This window comes from Corylus avellana, chromosome ca1 (assembly GCF_901000735.1).
Source record: "Corylus avellana chromosome ca1, CavTom2PMs-1.0".
NCBI classification, from domain to species: Eukaryota; Viridiplantae; Streptophyta; class Magnoliopsida; order Fagales; family Betulaceae; genus Corylus; species Corylus avellana.
In genome coordinates, this window is record NC_081541.1 from 48944709 (window position 1) to 48961827 (window position 17119).

Below are 17119 nucleotides of genomic sequence, written 5' to 3' on the forward strand. Positions count from 1 at the left end.
TTTATATATTAAAAGCGCAGAGGGGCGCAACCCAAGTACACAGGGAGTATACAAGAGACCTCCCTTGTTCAAAAGCATAGCCTTGTATTTTTGGAGGAAGCGGGGACACACCCAGCAATATGACAGGTTGGTTCCAATGTAACTATCTAATTTACAAAAGGAAATGACAAGAAAACAATGAGAACATTTCAATATGCATCATCCTGTCAGAAACAGAGAAAGGAAATAGGGAGGCACAGAGTCTTCTTGGAAACAGTTCACAGCAGGGTCCTCTGTTTAGTACAACAGGCAAACGATAAAAGGGAAGGATATAATATTTTTCTTGGAGATCCCTTCATCCATTATCGCATTAAGAGTATCTCTGCCAAAAACCCAAACAGGTTTCATTGCAGGCCAGAGAGGTGGCAGGAAAATACAATTCCACTGAAATGCTGAAAGGTTTTTCTACTGATGAGTCATACAACTATCTGATGCAACCTGATGCTGGATTTTCACGACATATTTTTAACAGAAATCAATAAGAGTGCGATGCACCCTAGGAAGGAAACGGAGTTCAAATTTCAAGATTAATGAAACTGGGCAATCAAGGTGTTGAGGTATATCCCATTGTCATTCCTTGACAACCCATTTCAACTTTTTCAAGAAACTTCCGCATGTATTCGTTCAATTCGCATTTCTTCGAAACTCATCTACATAATTTGATCTATTTTTAGTTTATAAGGTATCAAGAAGATAATCACTCTGGTAACAGAATTGTCATCAATACATACCTTTCCAATTCAGTGATTCATAGAATAGCTTCCAACTTCTTATTCCCTCCATATGTGCATTTGGTACTTTCTTTTTTTCCATTTTAATCCTTTGGGGTTTCTTAGAATAAACATATTTTCGTTTTTGATATTGTAATTTTATAAAATTGATTGGTATTTTTTCCTTTATGCTTATTTTCATTTTAAAACTCCTATGGGAATAAATATTTTAACATGTTTTAATTTATATGGATTAAATTAAAATTAAGTTTCTTATGTTTTATGTTTTTTTTTTGTGATTTACTCTGGTTTTTACGTATTTTTTAATGTGCTTAAATTAAAATTATGGGTCTTATGTTTTAACTCATTCTAGGTTTTCTTCTTGCTGTTTTCTTTTTTCTTTACACTTATTTCCATTTTAAATTACACATATGGGACTTTTTTAACATATTTTAATTTATATGGATTAAAATTAAAATTATGGTTCGCATGAGAGTATATTTTTATGTGATTTATATATTCATATAATCTTATGTGTAATTGTGTCACTATGTTTAGCAATATACTGTTGTATAACCTTTAGCGTGTTTTTTCGCGCATTTGCGCGGGTTATGAGCTAGGTTTTTTTAACAGCCCAGTGCACTCCGTCATATAATACTGCTTTTACAGGTCTATGCTTATAGTTATAGAGGTACAAATATCAAGATTACCGGTCTATGTTTATAGTTATAGAGGTACGCATATCAAGAATTTGCAGAGACCAAGAACAAATTTTGATGCACCAACAGATAATATGTTGAACTTCACTTACATCCTTTTTGTCTTGGGGCAAAAGGAAAGGATCCCTGACACTAAGCCCAGATACTATAGTAAGAACAGGATCAAAGCAACGAAAGATAGCACCCATGATTAGCATTTTCCCAAGCTTTGGATCCACTGGAAGAATGGACAGAAACTTTCCTGCTCAGATATTTAAAAAAAAAAGAAAAGAAAAAAGGAGTGAGATAAATCAAGTAACCACAACAACAATAATAGTATATATCAGAAAAACATTTAAGTAAAAAGCTTCTCAAACAAGAGTCAAAAGACTAACCAAGATTTGTCAGATTTTCGTTCTCATCTAGTGACCCAATCTTTTTCAGAAAATCAATGGCGTTTTGTACCTGTCAACCCAAAGTTGTAGTCAATTTGTTCAGTTGACTCAAAGGTTAAAGATAAAATAAGTCTGCCAAATGTACATCATTTAACATTATTAGTTTAGGAAATGGAAAACCAACAAGCTCATACGATACATGACTGAACAGGAAACTTTTATATTAAAAAAATTCTCCAGTAACTCAATGGGCATTTGGCAAGCACAAAGCTTCACTTGTTCATTCCACGCTGATTCTACTAGCAGTATCCACTCCACTCACCCCTTCCGTTTGGATGACCAAGCCAATATTTAAAGTTGGACAAAAAGTCAACTTCAGTACACTGTTACCATTAACTTTCAAAATTCCCTCCCTTGAATTCCAAACCTTATGCCAATACTAACATAGCACATTGGAAAAGAGATCTGTAATAGTGGGGTTGAGTCTCTTCATTTCTCATAGTAGACCCACTACATGACAGAAATTCTTCAACCCCCGAAAATGGGCCAACATTTGATCCTCAAAGCCCTCGCAGGACAGCCCCACTACATGATAAAAAGTCTTCACCCTTTCAAACTCCCAATCAGAAGACACTGACTGAGGCCCTTCCTGCTCTCCAATCACTGCAATTCGATTGACTACTAATGTGTCATTATCCTTCCCTCCTTGTCAGGCACAACCACCACTGCCAGAGAAGAGATCTCTCCTCCAATCAAATAATTTTTCTGTATCTCCCGAATTCTGACCCTCTAATCACCCTTCACCCAACTCAGATACCAAAGGAACCATTACAGAGCCAGAGACCCAATGATCATACACTCTCCATCACCTTCGCTACTCACTGACATCCCATTTATAACCGAATCATACACCCAGTCTTTCTTAACAACGAACGTCTTTCTGCTAAACTAACGAACAACCTGGAAAGAAGCCCTCTTTCATACACCCACTCCTCTGCACCCTAAACTTCGCTAATTCATCCCTTTACCCTTCTTTGGTAGATCGTTATAGTCTTTTTTTCTTGAAAGTACAATTTAGGCCTACAGCTACATATTATGTCTGCATGTATGCTAAAATGACAGAAAATTGCTTTTGATGCTTTAATCTTTTCATAGTGAGCACATCCGCTACATTCATCATTTTTCTTTCAATTACAACATACTGACACTAATGCTCCACAAATGAGCTAGCTAGCATTTCAAAAAACAAGGGGATCAAATCCTCTCAAGGTCAAAATGCGGATGAATTGCCATCAACAATGCCACCACACATGTTTTATGTTGAGGAAAGCAAAACTCACAATACTAAAACATCAAAAAGTAAAGCAGGCAATGAATAAGTCCATGCAAAACAGAGTTCTAAAATAGGCCTTCCTTCTGGACTACTACATGGCACAATTCAAAAACAAATAATATCATTGGCAATCCCAAAAACAAACAAAAATATAAAAATAAAATAAAATGGAAGTGTTCAACCAAAGAATTGATAAAGAGAAATGCTTGGAGTCAATATTTTTCCCATCTCATCTTACAAGTCAACCATTAGATTTGTAGACTTATGTAGACCCTACAAATTTAATGATTAATCTATTGAATTTGTAAGAGAATATGAGAAAAATATTGGCAAATTATTGACACTACACATTTCTCATTGATAAATTATGTTAATTTCTTAATTGCTTGCACTCTCATTAAAATCAACTGCCTCATATTTCACTGAAACATAACATCCAGCATTTTCCATAAATTAGTTTCATCAATGGGGTAAAAGATAAAACAAATATAAGGAACATAACATTCATATTAATAATATGACAAATCGGGAGAAATTCATGAGCCAAATATTTGATGATATGGGCCAAACAGCAGTCAAAACATCAGAAAGATGGGAACGGGCTTTAGCCAGAGATTTCAAAACAGCAGCAGCACATACATAACACCACAGGAACTATTGAAGAAGCATAGAGCAAAGCACACCTAAACCACAAGCTTAAAACTCACTCAACAAAAGAAAGAGATTCCTGACATTGAAACTGGGATTCAGGAAGTTCCATTTCCCATTTAAATGACAAGGAGGGGATTCAAGTGCATATTAGAAAAAGAGCATCGTTTTCAAGAATTTTTTTTTTTTTTTTTAATAAGTAATGTTGCATATCAAAGCGCAAAAAGGGCGTAACCCTAGTACACAGAAAGTATACATGAGCAAACCCGAAAAACACAAGAAAAACAAGAGGCCCAACAAACACCCCAAAGCGACACCCACAAACCAAAAGCCCTCAAAACCCACACGGAGCGCAACACAAGAGCCTTGCGCTTTTGGGTTAAACACTCAAAAGAAAGATATTAGTAAGAGAGCACAGGAGATTCAAATGAACAATTTTACTTACAGCCAGTGATTCTGGTGGCTGCAGAGCAGAAGACAAGAAATTTCCTATACTTCCAACCTGCAAACTTTTAATTTGCAAGCAGAGAGAGTTCAAAGGAGTTCTCAAAAGTTCAGGAAGTTGATATTCGGAGAAAGCTTCATACACACATTTGGGGTAAAGGTGGTAACATTCTCCTGGCTGCACACGACCAGCCCTACCCCTTCTCTGCAATCAATTACAACCCAATGAAATATCAGGAGCCATTTGCAACAGATAAAGCAAGAATACGTGCCAAAGAACAATATGCAAAGTGCTATCATGGTGTCCACCTCATAATGCGAACACTTCAAACCAGTCTAATGCTTGTTGTAAATACATAGGCAAGCATGAATTAGTACAGGTCTGCAGGTCATACAAGTCCACAAGTGAACCCAGATGTAATCCCATGCAAGTAAACACTGCCTCCTACTCATAAACAAAAATGTTCACACACATGCACCAATAGGGGAACAATCATATCCAGAAAAGGAAAGAAATAATAATTGAATCAGAGCAGATTCCAACTATGGTTCATGGCATGCGTTTTATCACTGCAAATGCAAGGGCAAACCAAATTCGAGTAAGTTTGTACAAACAACTTACTTGCCGTGCAGATGCTTGTGATATCCAAGAAGGTAGAAGACAAGGTGTATTATTCAAAGCATCATAAGTAGTCTCTTTTGCCTTTCCACAATCAACCACAAAAACTATATCATTGATTGTAATGCTTGCCTCTGCCATATTTGTAGCAAGAACTATTTTACGGACATTTGGTGGTGGATTCTCAAATATAAGTTTCTGCAGAAAATGACAAGGGACAGCAGAGAGTAATATGATCTGAAATCAGCAACCTCACAGTGAAATGAAAATCAAGTTATAAAGGTACATTATAAATTATATGTTTTCAGAACTCGTGATGGTACTAAAGCACAAGGAACTCTTGCAAGCAGCAAGCATTAGTTGCAGAGTCAGAAGTTTTGAAGTGCTATTTTTTCACTGCTTAAAACCTTCATAAATTACAACTTTAGCTGTCAGACATAACAATAGGTGAGTACATCCTAGCAAAGCATGCAACAATTAGGATGCACCACTTATGAAATAACATCAGTACCTCAACCAGATTACCAAGAAAACAAAGAAAGCCACTTTTTGCAGAAAGCATAAATACATAAACCAATCTTCTGAGGAATATTTTTAGCCACAATCCACTACCAACAAATATCCTAGAACAAGTAATATCTAACAGATACATGCATAAAATCAATTCTATAATCCTATAAACAACTACAAAAGTACGCCATTGAACCCAGTAGTGTCAAACCACAGTATTGTAATCAAATGCATTTCTGTACAAACAGGATCACATGAGAAAGGAGATGTCCCCACCAAGTACCTCAGTGTATCAAGTAATTATTTAAAATTTTACACCTTCCAGTAAAGGAGCCTATTTTTGAGATAGTCAAAACCGGTTATAAAACAGAACGAACTCAATTTCGTTTTCAAATCCTATTAAACATTAAAAAACACATCCAATTTGAAAAGGAAAAGCCCATTCAAACAGTGCGAGCCCATCCCATTTTCAGAGATGCAGCACGGGCTTCCGCTAAGGTGGATAAGGGTATGAATTTGAAGTAGGCCCAGATCTTTTTAAAACAAGCCCAAATCCATGTCAGATGCAGTCTTCGCCCAACTTAAACCCATGACGAAACGGGTGAGAAAGTCACAGTTTGCGGGGTCGTCTTCTTTGAGCAAAGGCCCAGGTTCGAAAGTGGTTTAGACGGTTATGTGCTCTGCTCAGTCAAGCAGTGTGTCAGTGGCACCACCGGCATTCATCGATGGCACGAGAGTTGCCCAAAATCTTTCAAAGGACTTTGTGGGAGTCATTGCTCGCTAGAGATTTTCCATTCAAGGAGAAGCGCCCGGTTGCACTTTCGCAACACTTGCCTCTTCCCTCTCCATCAGACACGACCAGCAATGAGGTAGTGTTAGTTCCTCTTAGCATTGGGCTCCCAGATATCGATGTTGGTGACAAAGCATGCAACTCAAGAGAGTTGCCATGCTTGTATCAGCAAGTCAGGCCTAGCAATGGTAATGTGTTTGATCTTGTTTGTATGAGAAATGCCGTGATGAGGACTAAGCTATCTATTGCAATGTTAGAGAAGTTCCAGGCCTCCAGTATGGGCCCGTAGGAGTCAAGCTGCTCCTAGTTCTGAATGGCCGTTGGTTGTCCGTTGGGGTAATTGGATTCCTCTGCCTAATTTTTCTCCTGCTCCTTCACCTTCCTCCCATGAGGAGGTTCAGGGGAGAGTATGAGTACCGATAAGGGGAAAGTTGTATCCTATGAGATGAACGGGATTGTTAGGAGTGTTATGGATAGGAGCGTTTTTGTTGTTGGTGTAACACTGCCCTACCTAGATTGGAAGTTTTCTCTAGAGTGGAACCCATCCCACTGAGTTCTTGCCCCCGTCCCTGATGGAGACATCTGCAGGGGCAAAGTCTTCAGCTTGGGTTTTCTAGGAAAGTGAGGGAAATTAGGCATTTTGTAGGGGTATCGTGTGAGGGTTTCAAAGTGGAATTTATGGCCTTGCTAACTGCCATCGAAGTGGGCCATTCTCGGAAAGAATTGGGCTCTAGTTCCAAGCTAGGCAATAAAGAAAATAGTGAATTAAAAAGGTCGTCCTGCTCCATCAACTACGATTCGAAATGTGGTAGTTCTAGTAGAGGCAGAGCAAAGGAGAGGGTTATTCTTGGTTTTTATGATGGCTAAGGTATTATCTTGGAATGTGAGAGGGTTAAATGAAGTTGGCAAACCCCTTAGAGCAAGGAATCCAAAATAAGAGCTCATTTCCAATAATATTGTACAGAGCTTGTGGGGATGTCAATATGGTGTTCTCAAAATCTATAGGGGCCTCTGGTGGAATCTTGATTATGTGGGATAGAAGGGTGATGAAGAAAGTTGAAGAGTGTGTGTGGGAGTTTACTACAGCTTGCTCCTCTTGAAATGTTGAAGATGGCTTCTCTTGGGCTTTTGCGAGTGTCTATGGGCCTAATTCTGATTATGATAGGAGGGTCTTATGGGAGGAATTGGCTAGCTTGATTAGTTAATAAAACTCGCCATGGTGCATTGGGGGTGACTTCAATATCATTTTTTTTCTTAGTGAAAAATTGGGTGAAGCCCCTTTTTGTCCTGCTATGATGGAGCTTTCAAGCTTTTTTTAATAAGTAAATCAATTTCATTTAAAAGCGTAGAGGGGCACAACGCTGATATACAAGAAGTATGCAAAAGAAACCCTTAATCATAAGAAAAAGACGGACACAAGTTTTAAAAAAACTACAAAACTAGAAAATAGCAAGCTCTGATGTGTGGATATCTATTTATATAAAGCGTTGAACATAATCCTTCATAGCTCTATAAATGACATCTCCACGTCTTCTAAGAAGTTTTATTTTTTAATAGGGCCTTATAGATATTCCCCTTGTAGGAGGAAATGTTACGTGGTCTAATAACTGGGACACCCCCTCTTGGTCTACAATTGATAGATTTTTTGTCTCTTTGAAATGGATGGCACATTTTCCTGATTTGTTTTAGAAGAGGTTACCAAGACTTTGCTCATACCATTTTCCCATTCTCCTCGATTGTGTAAGCATTTAGAGTGGTAGAAGATATTTCGAGTTCAAGAATATATGGTTAAAGGCCCTGAAGGTTTTGTAAATAGAGTGAAATAGTGGTGGTCTTCCATCATTTTCAAGGTTCCCTGAGCTTCACTTTGGCACACAAACTTCAGCCTTCGAAAGTTGATTTAAGAGTATGGAACGAGCAGGTGTTTGGCAATGTGGAGAACCAAAAAAAGAATCTCTTGGAGGAGTTAAGTGTGCTTGATGGTTTGGAGGAAGAATGAGCGTTATGTGATGACGAGAGGCCAAGGAAATACAGTTATTAGTGATTTGGAGAGGGTAACCTTGTTGGAGGAGATGAGGTGGAGGCAAAAGTCAAGGGCACTTTGGCCAAGAGAAGGGAACAAATGCACAAATTGTTTCCATCGAGGGGTTAACTTGAATAGAAACAACGCCATCGAGATGTAGTTGGTAAATGGATCGGTTTTCTCTGATCATCCTGAAATCAAGAAACACATTATGCTTTTCTATAATAGATTGTTTACTGAACATTTTAGTTGATGACCCAAGCTTGATGGCCTCGTTGTTGACTCCATTGATGAGGAGGAGGCCATTTGGTTAGAGAGACCAGGTGTGCTTTGCAAACTGGATATTGAGATGGCCTACGATCATGTCAATTGGGAGTTCCTATTGTACTTGCTGAGGAGGCGTGGTTTTGGGGTGAAATTGGTGTAACTGGATAACACTTTGTATTTCTTCAGTGCACTTTTCTGGTTTGGTGAATGATTCTCCTTCCAGTTTCTTCAATAGCTCCAATGGTTTGAGATAGGGAGATCCTTTGTCTCCTCTGCTCTTTTTCATTGTAATGGAGGCTCTTAGCAAAATGATATTTACTACTGTAGATGGGACCTTTCTTTCAGGCTTTTCTAAGGGGTCTAGGAACTTTGGTATGTTTCACATCTCCCATCTTCTATTTGCATATGACACCTTGATATTTGCGAGGCTAATCCATAACACATTTGTTATCGGTGTACCTTATTCATATGCTTTGAGTTGTATCCGGTTTGAAAATTAATATGGCCAAGTCAACTTTGGCTGAGTAAGCAATGTCAATAATGGTGATGGGTTCGCCAGTATACAGGGTTATGGGGTGTCTTCTTTGCCTTTGAAGTATCTTGGCCTTTCACTAGGAGCTCTTTTTAAGGCAAATCGATATGGGATGGTGTTACTGAGAAGATTGAGCATTGTTTGGCGGATTGGAAAAGGATGTACTTGTCTAAGGGTGGAAGGATTACCTTAATCAAGAATATTCTCTCTAGTCTACCTACATATTTTATGTCTCTCTTTCCCCTTCCTGCTGGTGTTATCCATGGCATAAAGAAGCAACAACGAGACTCCTCATGGGGGCTAAGTGATGAGTTCAAATTTCACTTGGTTAGTTGGTGTCCAAGATTTATTCCCCGGTTTTTTTTGGGAGATTTAGGGTCTGAAACTTGATTTTGTTCAACCATACTCTTTTGGGGTAGTGGCTTTGACACTATGTCCATGAGAGAGAGGCCTTATAGAAAGTCATAGTGGACACTAGCAGCTCATGGGTTGGGTGGTTTTCTAATGAGCTTCGTGGGTTGTATAGGGTGGGTTATGAAAATATATCAGGAGGGGCTGGGGGGTGTTCTGTTCATACTAAGTTGGAGGTGAGAGTTGGTTCCAAGATTAGATTCTAAACATGACCTGTGGTGTGAGGATCAGGCCTATAAGGAAACTTTCCCAGTCTTGTACAATATAGCCTACATAAAAGATGCTCCAGTGGCAAATCACTTAAAGTTATCTAGTGGTTCTTATCAATGGAATATAAGCTTTATCATAATGGCTCATAATTGGGAACTAAATGCCTTTTCTAATTTTTTTTATTATTATTTTTTTTATTTTTAATTTGTTGTATTCTTTTAGCGAGTTGGGTCCCCTCCAAGAGAGAGATTTTAATGTTGGATCTTTCTATAATGTCTGTGTACCGGGTAAGTCTGATCGGGTTGTTGTTTCCCACCTCCTGTTTGCTAATGATACGTTGGTTTTTTGTGGAGCTGCCCCTGACCAAATTAGATTTATTAAAGCCCTTCTTATCGGCTTTGAGGCTATCTCTGGGCTGCAAGTTAACCGGGCCAAATCTGTTTTGCTCCCTGCCGGAGGCACGGGTGAGGAGGGTGAGTTGGCTGGCATTCTGGGATGTGGCACTAGCTCTTTGCCTTTGAAGTATCTGGGCCTTCCTCTAGGGGCTTTTTTCAAGCTTTTGGCTATTTGGGAAGACATGTTGGAGAAGATTGCGAGAAGGTTGGCCCCTTGGAAACGTTTGTATTTGTCCAAGGGGGCTAGGCTCACCCTCATTAAGAGCACCTTATCCAACCTTCCTACATATTTTTTGTCTCTCTTCCCGATCCCCGTCTCTGTGGCAAATCGCATTAAGAAGATTCAACGAGATTTTTTATTAGGGGGGCTCAATGACAAGCCTAAGATTCATTTGGTCAGTTGGCACGAGGTTTGTACTCCGATTTCTGAGGGTGGTCTAGGGATTCGGAGTTTGCGGTTGTTTAATCAAGCTCTTTTGGGGAAATGGTTGTGGAGATTTGCCAATGAGGAAGAGGCTTGGTGGAGAAGGATTTTAGTGGCAAAGTATGGGGTGTGTTGGGGCGGTTGGCGCTCTAAAGTTCCTCGCGGTTTGCATGGGGTTGGGTTATGGAAACACATTTGTAGGGGTTGGATGTCGTTTCACTGTCACTTTAGATTTGATCCTGGTTTGGGGCTGAAAGTCAGATTTTGGGAGGATATTTGGTGCAGTGAGATGTCCCTCAAGGATGCACTTCCTGGCCTTTTCAATATTGCTAGCAATAAGGCCGCTTCAATTGCGGATATCAGGGAGAGCATAAATGGTATGGTTCATTGGAATGTTACCTTTATTCGAAGTATTTAGGATTGGGAGGAGATGGCCTTAGCCTCCTTTTTCTCGCTCTTGTATTTGCTCTTGTTGCGTGGGGAAGGGGAGGACCAGATGTGGTGGATCCCATCTAGAAAAGGGAAGTTTGAGGTTCACTCCTTTTATAGTAAGCTTATCCTTAAAGAGTCCAGCCATTTCCCTTGGAAAAGTATTTGGCGCACCAAGGTTCCTTCGAGAGTGGCGTTTTTTGCTCGGTCGGCCGCCCTTGGGAAATTTCTTACCTTGGATAATGTTCGGAAGAGAGGTATTGTTGTGATTAATCGATGTTGTATGTGTGAATCGGAAGGGGAGTCTGTGGATCATCTCTTTCTTCACTGTGAGGTTGCGCGCTTTTTGTGGGATGTTATCTTCTCTCATTTCAACATGTGTTGGGTTATGCCTAGAAGTGTCAAGGAGATATTTGCTAGTTGGTGGTTGGGTGGCAAATCCCGAAGTGCGGTAGTGTGGAAGATGGCTCCCCTGTGTCTTATGTGGTACTTATGGAAGGAAAGGAACGCTAGATGTTTCGAGGATTTGTCGAGGAACCTTGAGGACCTTGTTCATTTCTTTTTGTACACGCTCTTTACTTGGACGGCAGGCTGAGTTGCCCCCGTAGAGATCAATTCCCCTGATTTTCTCTTTATATTCTCTTCTTCTTTCTCTTCTACTTAGTCGCTCTCTTGCATACTTTCTGTGTACTTGGGTTGTACCCCTCTACGCTCTTTAATGCATCATTACTTATCAAAAAATAATAATAATAATGTCTGTGTACCTCATGAGAGCATCTCTTTCCCTTGGAAGAGTAGTTGGCAGAGAGTGGTGTTTTCTACTTGGACAACCGCCTTAGGGAAGATCCTCATCATGGATAACCTTAGGAAACAATGTGTCATTGTAGTTGGCTGATGTTGTATGTGTAAGAGGGGTGAGGAGAATGGGAACAAGAACTGAATGCCATTGCGAGATTTCCAGTGCTTTGTGGAATGCTATTTTTTTTTTTTTTTTGATAAATAATTATAGTATCATTAATAAAGCGCAGAAGGGCGCAACCTTAGCACACAGGGAGTATACAAAAGATGAGCCCCTAACAGGGAGAAGAATAAAACAAATTCATGAAAACTATTAACGCAGGAACATCCACTCGATGATGTGCCCCCATCCACATATGCAACATATTAATCATATTCCTTCGCAGCTCGACCACTGAAAGTTCAACATCCTCAAAAGTCCGTGCGTTTCTCTCCCTCCAAATACATGGGGTCCGTTTGATAAACGGTTTTGGCACAACATTATTCATCTAACTTTTTCATTTTTTTCAACATTCTCTTACTTTTTACATCACATCAATCATTTTTTATTACTATATCCATACCAAACATTCTTACTTTTTCACTTTTTCAAAAAAAAAAACATTTTTACTTTTTTTCACATCAATCAATTTTTGCTACAGTATCGAACCGAAACCGAAACGAAATCGTTTACCAAACGAACCCATGGTCATCTTGAGTTAGCTTGAGTTATGCCTAGAAGAGTAATAGACCTTTTCACTTGTTGGACAGATTTGGGAGGTAGTCCTCAGGGTACAATTCTGTAGAAAATGGTTTCATCCTGCCTTTTGTGGTGTCTTTGGAGGGAAAGAAATTATAGAAGTCTTTGGAGGGAAAGAAAATGGTTACATTCTTACTTTTTCTTACCAAATGCTTTTACTTATCAAAAAAGAAGTTTTGAAGACTGCAAGAGATAGTAGTGGATCTAAAGTCTTGTTTTTTCAAAACTCTTTACTACTGGGCGGCTGCCCTATATCTTAATTTGCTAAGTTTCCATGAATGTCGAGACTTGTTTTCTATTTCTAGTTAGTTGTTTCTCTTGTATACTCCATGAATACGTTGGTTGTACCTTTTGCGCTTTTCAATGATAATTCAATTACTTACAAAAAAAATAAAATAACTTGTTTCAAAGAATTTCTTTGCATTTTTCTAAGCTTGTTTTGCTATTCATATGCGTGGAAGATGAGTTTAAAAATAAATAATAAAAAAATTCCTATTTGGAGAGGCAATATTTTAAGATCCATTAGATTTCGGCCAAATTCCGATATTCGTTTGATAATCAAATTCGAACTCAAAATTCACTAGGTCACACTGAGTTCAACCCTTTTGTTTTTTTTTTTTTTTTTAAGAATACACTGAGTTCAACCCATTGACACCCGTCACTAGAAGCATGACCCTATGATAATAAGATCTATTGACAAAAGGCATGGGTACCTAAGATAACCTACAAGCAGAAATGAAATTTCCTAAACCTTCATGTGTTTATCAAGTTACAGATCCTTATTGGAAACAGGAGATAGGGCTAACCAACCTGTTCAGATGTTGCCATCGACCCATGGCATGTTAGTAGCAGAACCCTGTTGGGATCTCCTAACAGGGGATGAGCTTTAAGCTGATCTCTCAAACAGCTAATATCTTCCCAGCCAGTCATGAATACTAAGACAGCACCTGGCCGTTCCTTCCGACATATATGACACAAAACTGCCTCAATAAGATTAAATCCTATGCAATCAGGCATCCAACATGCTAGAGAATCTCGTGCCCTGGAGCTGTAATTCTCGAAGCTTGATTTACTAAGAGCATCCTGTGCAAGAAAAACAAAAGAACTAAGAGCACGACAATTATCAGAAAAATATTCAAAAATTACAATATGCAGCTTCTACAGACTGCTTCTAACATAACAAGTTAGTCTTTGCAAAGCTTTTTCAGTGGAAGCAAATACACAGGAGTTATTTCAGTTTCCTTCACTTATATTAAACCCTTATATAGAACAACCAACTGGGGCACATTCCGAGAAGCTATCAACCAATTGAATTCTAGATGTTTTAGTGAATTCCTCTTGATTTGTGATTAATGTAGATGCAGACTTTATCTTAACCGACATGGTAGTAGACATGACAGACAAGAACGTGTTACCGAAAAACACATAGCCTGTAGTTGTGCAAGTCACATGGAATACCAGATAGTTCATAAACCCAGACCACACAGTTTTGCTAGGAGAATAACACTAATGTTTTCTGATAACAAAGGTGCTTCCTCTTTTAGATGGTCTATATATGCGCACACACAATGTGTGTGTGTGTGTGTAGAGGGAGGGGCGTGGGGAAGGGTGGAGAGAGAGAGAGGGAGAGAGAGAGAGGGGCAGGTTAGTGATTCAGAGTAATTTTTTATAGGAATATAAATTGGAAAAACGGAATTCAGGAGTTGGCATTTTCTCATTGCAAGCAAGGCTTCTACATGAAAACTCGTTAACAAATAGTTGGGGCATATTAAAGTCAGTTACTTACTTATCAAAAAAAAAAATAGTTGGGGCATCCCTTACAATGAATAGCCAAATGATTTAATAAAAAATTATGAAAATTTCACTTGGAAAAGTAGCACTTCTATTTTAATTAAAAAAGGTCATGAAGAAAACTAGTTAACAAATAGTTAGGGCATCCCTTACAATGAATAGTCAAATGATTTAATAAAAATTTATGAAAATTTAGATTGGAAAAGTAGCACTTCTATTTTAATTAAAAAAGGTCAAGAAAACTGAAAAGTCAAATAAAGGTGAAAAAAAAAAAAAAAAAAAATCTATTTCATTACTTGTAATTAACTGAAGATTACTTAGAACCCTCTCAAAACAAAGAAACAATGCCTGAAATTTTTACCATACCAAACCTACGTTTAATGAGCAGCTCACCATTAATGTGCTTATGGACCAAAGTTCTAGCTTTGAGTACTTCAAACAATGAAAATTTTCAACTGCAGACACATGCATTAACACACTAACTGAATAGAAAAAACAAACAAACAAATTAAGAAGCATATTAAGAAAGACAATTCTTTTTCCCACATTATGGGCTTGAAAAGAGATCCTATTATACTGGTAAGGCATAGTAGCATGTTTAGACTTTTCATGCAATAGGGGAACACACATCCATGCAGCTAATACCTTCACGATCCCAAAGTATAAAATAGGCCAAGTTTTTAAAAGTCAAACAAAAGTAGAAATTCAACTTACCATAAATCACTCAAATTAAAAAAGATGAATAGGGGGGAGTTTGATAATACAAACTATAAGATAAAACCCTGGGGCTAAAAGATGCCACATAAAAAGAGCATATGTGGCAAAAGATATAAAACTGTTGGCGGGTCCTACCTAAGGCAAACTTATATATCACCCAAACAATAAGGCTCATTATATATCATTATACTCATGGAAAATGTTAAAAGCAAAGCAAAGATTGGAGGGATAATAATTTGTTCTGCGACAAAGCTTTACTTCGGAATTAATAGCAGCCCCCGTAAAGTACATTATATATATCATTATACTCATGGAAAATGTTAAAAAGCAAGCAAAGGTGGAGATAATAATTTGGTTCTAGGCAAAGCTTTTACGAGTAGTGAATACCACACCACAGCACGTCACTTGCCAGACACCAGGATAAATGGACTTGAATTAATAGCAACTTTTACCAAAAAAAAAAGCATTGATACGATCACGAATATTCCATAAGATACTTCCACAAGGCCAATGCAACATTTTTATCAAAATGTGGATTTCAAGCATTCTAACATTACAATTCAAATGCTTCTGAAATAGACCAGAGGAAATTCAAGTTTTTCAGAATAGCATGTACCTCAACAAGAGCAGTAATCTGGTTTTTCCTTTTCCGTGGCATTAATTGCTTTTGTGTTTTCCACAATTTCTCTTGGCCGTAATCATCGATTTGGTTGAAAGAGGTCAACTTATACCCTGTCTTTTCAAGTACATCTTCTAAAAAGTGTGCTGTCACTGGATGTGTAAAGCCCTGAATAATATACAAATGCACTTAAATCATATAGAGGAAACCTTACATGAGCTAAACTTTATTATACTTGTAGAGGACTCAACTATCAAATAACTACATGAAACAATAACAATATCTGTATGCCAGACTGGCAGCTGAAATGTGATAAAATCAACAGCAAAATTATTTGATTAAGGTTTATATGACCCTTCTTAAAGTGAGAAGCAGGCAAAGGAGGAAAAAGAGAAGGCATTACGGACATTGATCTATTTAAAATCTCTTAATTTGTTTAGATTATATATCAGGGTTTTTATCTAAGTCTTCATATGGTTGGAATTTAAGGTTTTTGATGTTATGAGTTGGGCCTAGTAGATTATGGGTGAAGTTAGATTACTTAGAAGTTAATCGACGTTGGGCCCAAGCATTGTATTTGATCAAGTGCTAAAAGCCTATAGCTTTTTTTTGATAAGTAAAAGGCATTATATAAAAAACGCAAGGGGCGCAACCCATGTACACAGGAAGTATACAAAAGAGCCCACTACACGAGCTTCAAACTGAAAAAGACGCACATAGATCGATAAACTCCGTAAGCGTTGTAGCTTGCGAAGAAAACCCCATGACCCTCCAAGAGTAGAGTGTTTGGCTCACCCTTTTCTTCAATTCTATAATTCCCATTTCACGATCCTCAAAGCTCCGCGCATTCCTTTCTCTCCATAATGACCACATTACACACAAAGGAGCCATCCTCCAAATGTACATGACTGTCCGCTTTCCCCTTTGCCCTCCCCAACTCCCCAAGCATTCCTTCAACCTCCCAGGCATCACCCACGTTATACCAAAGAGTTGGAGAATCATGTTCCATACCTCAACAGCAGTTTCGCAATGCACTAAAAGGTGATCAATAGATTCGCCACTCTTTTTGCACATACAACACCATTCCGTCACAATGATGTTCTTCTTCCGTAGGTTGTCCAATGTTAGAATTTTCCCCATAACTGCCGTCCATACGAAAAAAGCCACCCTCGGTGGAGCTTTACTCTTCCAAATAAGTTTCCATGGACCATCCACCGGGGCTGAATTTATTTTCACCTTGTAGAAAGACTTCACCTCAAAAATTTTCCTCTTTGAAGGCATCCAACAAATTTTATCTACCCCACCTTGCCTTACTTGTTGGGAATACAGCAATTCGAAGAATCTCGAAACCTCTTCCAATTCCCAATCATGGACATGTCGAATAAATCGAACATTCCAATAGATAGCTCCATTTACCCTCTCCATATTCTCCTCTACCCATGCCTCCTTTTCACATGCAATATTGAATAAAGCAGGAAACAAATACTGTAGTGATGCCTCCCCACACCACACATCCTTCCAAAACAACACACGAGACCCGTTTCCTACCTCAAATCGCACATGTTGCTGAAACTCATC

At 38.5% G+C, this 17119-nt stretch overlaps 1 protein-coding gene across 2 annotated transcripts in view; it reads right to left on the minus strand.

Moving 5' to 3' along the window:
* The window catches only part of LOC132181176 (DExH-box ATP-dependent RNA helicase DExH3), a 31249-nt gene that overhangs the window by 5291 nt on the left and 8839 nt on the right, over window positions 1-17119 (minus strand). For both annotated transcript variants that reach the window (XM_059594275.1, XM_059594285.1), the window contains exons 9-14: window positions 15539-15709; window positions 13225-13497; window positions 4890-5084; window positions 4269-4472; window positions 1843-1912; window positions 1561-1709 (exon numbers count right to left, since the gene is read on the minus strand). In XM_059594275.1, coding sequence (XP_059450258.1) covers window positions 1561-1709; window positions 1843-1912; window positions 4269-4472; window positions 4890-5084; window positions 13225-13497; window positions 15539-15709 — 1062 coding nt within the window. The remainder of the gene's footprint in view (window positions 1-1560; window positions 1710-1842; window positions 1913-4268; window positions 4473-4889; window positions 5085-13224; window positions 13498-15538; window positions 15710-17119) is intronic.